Source organism: Sesamum indicum, linkage group LG15 (genome assembly GCF_000512975.1).
Source record: "Sesamum indicum cultivar Zhongzhi No. 13 linkage group LG15, S_indicum_v1.0, whole genome shotgun sequence".
Classification (NCBI taxonomy): Eukaryota; Viridiplantae; Streptophyta; class Magnoliopsida; order Lamiales; family Pedaliaceae; genus Sesamum; species Sesamum indicum.
Window position 1 is genome coordinate 2,756,212 of NC_026159.1, and position 4,848 is coordinate 2,761,059.

The 4,848-nt window shown below is 39.9% G+C and overlaps 2 protein-coding genes across 5 annotated transcripts in view; one reads left to right on the forward strand and one right to left on the reverse strand.

Annotated features, from left to right (window-relative positions):
* On the forward strand, positions 271–4,812 carry LOC105177602 (filament-like plant protein 7). Its single transcript, XM_011100813.2, has 6 exons — positions 271–641; positions 942–1,094; positions 1,353–1,497; positions 1,605–3,783; positions 3,859–3,916; positions 4,324–4,812. Exons 2-6 carry the CDS (start codon positions 975–977, stop codon positions 4,810–4,812), a joined length of 2,991 nt encoding a protein of 996 aa, XP_011099115.1. The 5' UTR covers positions 271–641; positions 942–974.
* Positions 2,615–4,848, reverse strand: part of LOC105177601 — a 5,465-nt gene continuing 3,231 nt past the window's right edge. The window contains exon 12 of one of the 4 annotated variants that reach the window (XM_011100811.2): positions 2,615–2,780. The gene's annotated coding sequence lies outside the window, so the exon portion shown is untranslated. Of the gene's footprint in view, positions 2,781–3,739; positions 3,895–4,326; positions 4,457–4,848 lie in introns of those variants that run through there. The other 3 variants (XM_011100812.2, XM_011100810.2, XM_020699288.1) reach the window with 3 other exon arrangements.

Here is a 4,848-nt window from a genome sequence, read left to right on the forward strand (position 1 = left end):
TCCATCACCTCATGTTCATCAAAATTTGAAATGAGTCGAAACCACTTCATAATTTAAGTTATGAATCTACTATCACAAGCGAATTCATCTTTAAATTAAAACTAATTTCAAATTCAGTCTTGCACATATTGCATTACTGACTCATATTCAGTCATTTAGACATTTATACCAAGTTAATAGAATAAAGAAACCCGAGTAATAAAACATTTCATCTAACATTCCGAAATTTCATGAAAAAATTAATAATTTTTGCGTTCTCTACTTTGCCCTGGGGTATAAGGTTGGTTAGGACAGGGACAGGGACATAGAGATGGAGCTTGCCGCATTGGAGACACATGAATCATGAATCATCATCAAAGTTGACGGTGACACTGACGCCCGCTCTTACATCCCATCCGATCAAAGCAACCCGCCCAAGTTCCTTTTCGCTCTCCCTCAGACCCGACCCTACCGAACCAATATTCAGACCCGTCCCCCACACTCTCCTTCTCCACTTTATACTCCACTCTCTCCCATCCCTCAAAAAAAATACACACACACACACACAAACAGTCATCATAGAATTGTATATATACACATACAATAAACAAATATTAGTATTATCTTCGCAGTTCTCCTCTTCTCTCCTCTCACAATAGCCGGTGAGTCACTCGACTGCGTTACTGACATCACTGTTAGTTCTTATCCGTTCCTTCTTTTGTTTTTTTTTTTAACGAGTGCCTGTTGTTATACATTCTTGTTTTTGTATGAGTTACAATATGGTGTATGAATAAGAATTTCTGTTCTTGATGCATTGATCAAAGGTTGGTAATTTACATGCATGGAGCAGGAACAAGACCTGTATAGTGTAGGGGTGTAGGTACAGACTAGTTTGTAGGGGGAAGTTACGAACAGGAATGAAATTCATACAATGATGACAGAAAATTCTTTTGGTTTTCTAGTTCTGTTTGGTCAGGAAGATACCGAAGAAGACTATGGATCAAAAAGCGTGGCTATGGAAGAAAAGATCAGCAGAGAAAACCTTAGCAGCTGATAAAGCAAACAATTCTTTCATCAGCAATGAAGAAGAAGAAGAAGAAGAGGCTGAGTGCCGGGTATTAATGGCTTATTCCATTCTTTTTCTCTTTTTCCTTGTTCGATATTAGATTGAAGCCATTGGAGCTACTCCAAGTAAGAAAATCTAACCGCTGCAGAGTGTTTCTCTCATCGAAACTCCTTGAAACATATAGCACTTGCAGCTTTTGTAGTCAAAATTTGCTTGTCGGGCTTCTCTTTCAAGCATCGAGTTATATGCTTAGTTTTGTAAACATGCTTCTGCAGAGATGAAAACTTACAGCTTACTGTTTCCACAGGTGGAGAAACTTCTGACTGAAAAAGGACACCTGGAAAGAGATCTTAGAGTGTTGAATGAGAAACTTTCCTCTGCCCTCTCTGAGTGTAGTTCCAAGGACAATATTGCAAAGAAACAGGTGAAAATTGCACAGGAAGCTATTGCAGGTGATCATGATTCAAGAGTCTCTTCTGATTGCGCGAATAAGAATTCTCAAACTATGTCTTGCACTTTGTTCAGAAATTGATGTCTGGGTTCTTTTTGTTATGTATAGGCTGGGAGAAAGCTGAGGCAGAAGCAATATCTCTGAAGAAAGATCTGGACAGAGTTTTGCAGCAGAAAGCTGATTCTGAGGAAAGATTAAGCCACTTAGATGCAGTGTTGAAGGAGCGCATGCAGCAGTTACGTTTGGTTCGAGAAGAGCAGGAGAAAAGAGTTCAAGGTGCTGTGCTGAAGGCAATGGAAGAGTTTGAGAGAACACGGATTGGTTTAGATGAAAAGTTAGCCGAGGCCAGTAAGAGGGTTGCCAGATTAGTTGCTGAAAATGCACAGCTGAATAAAGCTCTCTCTGGAAAGGGAAAGGTGATTGAAGAATTAAGTAAATATAGAGCACAGGTAGAAACTGATATAAATGCCCTTATGTCAAGAGTAGAGTCCACTGAGAAAGAAAATGCTTCACTCAAGTACGAGGTTCGCGTTCTTGAGAAGGAACTTGAGATAAGGAATGAGGAGAGAGAAGTTAATCGTCGAACAGCTGAAGTTGCTCAAAAGCAACACAAGGAGAGTGTAACGAAAATTGAAAAATTGCAAACAGAGTGTCAAAGGCTGCGTCTGCTTGTCCAAAAACGGTTGCCTGGCCCTGCTGCTCTGGTAAAAATGAAGAATGAAGTTGAAATGCTTGGAAGGGGTCAGGTCGAAATGAGGAGAAGAAGATCGAATCCTTCTCTAATAAGTTCAATGGACTTTCGCGTTGATTTGGCTGCTGATGATTCGCCAAGCAAAAGGATCAACTTTCTAAATGAGCAGTTGCATAAAGTGGAAGAAGAAAACAGAAGTCTCAAACATGCACTTAACATGAAATCAAGTGAACAACTTTCAAGAACTATACCTGCTAGAACCACGTCCAGGTTATCAAGAGAAGAAGGGCAAGATGGAGATTTATTAAAAAGCCAAACAGCTAAAGAATCAGGTAAATACCCATTTTCCTTGCAGGAACACTCTCACGCAACTTTGTCTGATATGGGCAGTGATGACAAAGCCAGTTGTGCCGAGTCTTGGGCATCTGCTTTGCTATCAGAGCTTGAGCATTTCAAAAATGATAAACAATTAGGCACGCCACCTCACAGAAATATGGCGACTTCGGACATGAATCTCATGGATGACTTTGCAGAGATGGAGAAGTTAGCAGAAGCTTCTGCCGATTGTCCAGCCGGAGGTCCCCATCATTCCCCTGAAGTACGCGGGCATGTTTTTCAGACAACACCAAATAAGTCTTTGAATTTAGAAGCATTTGATATTGGAAATGATAGTAAAATCTCAACCACAGAGAAGAGTGACCAGAAATTCCAGTCTATTGTTAGCATATCAATACAGAAAATTCTTGAGCTCCTTGAAGGAATAAATATTATATCTCGAGAAAATGGTGTAGCAGAATCTTTAACGGCAAAGGATGTTGAGGTGTTGCCATGTAAGATTTCGGCAGCCCCAAGAGGCTATATGGTCCGAGTTTTCCAATGGAAAACTGATGAACTCTCTGCCGTTTTAAAGCAATTTGTTCAAACTTGTAATGATTTGTTGAATGGAAAAGCCGATCTTCAACAGTTTGCTCAACTAGTAGCTTCAGATTTGGAATGGCTCATGAACCACTCTTTTTCTCTTCAAGACGTTTCAAGCATGAAGGATGCAATCAGGAGTCATTTAGATTGGAATGAATCAAAGAGTAAGGGTGAGAGTGAGGTCGATAGTGGATCAGCTAATCACTCTACGGAATCTAGTCAACCACATGTCGAGAGAGAAGATAGATCATATCCTCCCATGGTTTCTCCTCTCAATGGCTGTAACAGTTCTTGTCAGATGGAGGAACTTCAGCGTAAACCAAAAGGAGAGGCTAAAAGATTGAGTGTTGAGGGTAATAACGAATCGTTAGTTTCCGATTTGAAAGGCGGGCTTCCATCAGAAATCGCCAATGGCGAATCCTTCAGGATTCAACTTAAAGACTCCGAAGACATAATTGACAATTTGCCAACAGAGATGGAAACTATGGGGCAATCTAAGGGAAAAATTGGAGATGAAATCGAAAAACAGATGATGACGAAAGAAGACCTTGAGACCCAGCTCGTATCAGGACAAAGTTGCCAAAAGATTTCACCTCCAGATAGTGATCTGGAAAATAATGATACCTCTTGCAAAAGACTGGAGGAAACATGCAGTGGCCTGACAATGCAGCTAAACAGGTCAGTTTTTCTGCTAATCCTTCAATTGGAAACACAAGTCTCGGCTTTATGATCCCTGAATTTATGTAATTTCAGCATGACAAGCAATGAAGTTCAGGATGATGGGAACCCCTGGGAAAAGCAACTTCAAGATGTAAGTTTTAGCCGTTCACTATTATAAATCTGAGGTCTAATAATTATCTGCAAATGTCCCATTTTACATCTTTCGGACTGCTGTTCAATCAATCAGAATTTTCTTGAAAATTCAAATTTCAAAATGAGCCATGCATCATTTCATAGTCATTGGAGATTCAACTAAACGAGGTATATACTTGACCATGATATCTCTCATAAATTGAGATTGGCCAAGATTCTAGAGACAAATAAGTAGACATGAGGTGTAGAAGGGCAAGATATTCTGCACTAAGATTTTTATTGTCAGTTGAACTTCAGGAAATCTTCTTGTCTTAGTAGCTTATAACGCAAGCTTAAAACAAGTCATGACTCACTTGTGGTGATATGTTGTCATATCTTAACTTGCACTGATATTTGAACTTGTAGGATTGGGAGATCAAGGCGGCTTCAGAAAAATTGGCAGAATGCCAAGAAACAATCCTAAACCTCAGGAAGCAGTTGAAGGCATTGGCTACACCTAGGGATGCAGCTCTTTTTGACAATGTCATATCTACACCTGCTGACCATGTTGTTACCAGAACATCAATACCTGAGAAAAATGTCAGCCAGCGATTCTCTCTACTAGATAAAATGTTAGCAGAGGATAATGATCAAATTGGTGTTTCTCCCAGAACCGCCAAAGATGATATTTCAAATGGAAACAGCAATTCTGTGGTTAGTACAAGTGCGGCAATAGAGTCTTGGAGCAAGTTTGCTGATTCAAATGGAATCAGTCCTGATGCAGGGTTAAGTCCAGTTGTTTCCAAGGCTATTGTCCCTTGTAAGAAAAAGGGTGGCATAAATTTTTGGAAGAAGTTATTTTGGCGGCACAAAAAAGGTAACAGCAAGAAAGCTCCCTTCTCTAAGCTGCAATAGAGATCATATTGAAAGTTATCTCCAAAATGAACTTGG

Coding starts and splice junctions, on each gene's coding strand:
- LOC105177602 (XM_011100813.2), top strand. CDS start 975: ATGGATCAAAAAGCGTGGCTATGGAAGAAAAGATCAGCAGAGAAAACC. Junction 1,095..1,352: donor AAGAAGAGGCTGAGTGCCGG/GTATTAATGGCT, acceptor CTGTTTCCACAG/GTGGAGAAACTTCTGACTGA. Junction 3,784..3,858: donor CTGACAATGCAGCTAAACAG/GTCAGTTTTTCT, acceptor ATGTAATTTCAG/CATGACAAGCAATGAAGTTC.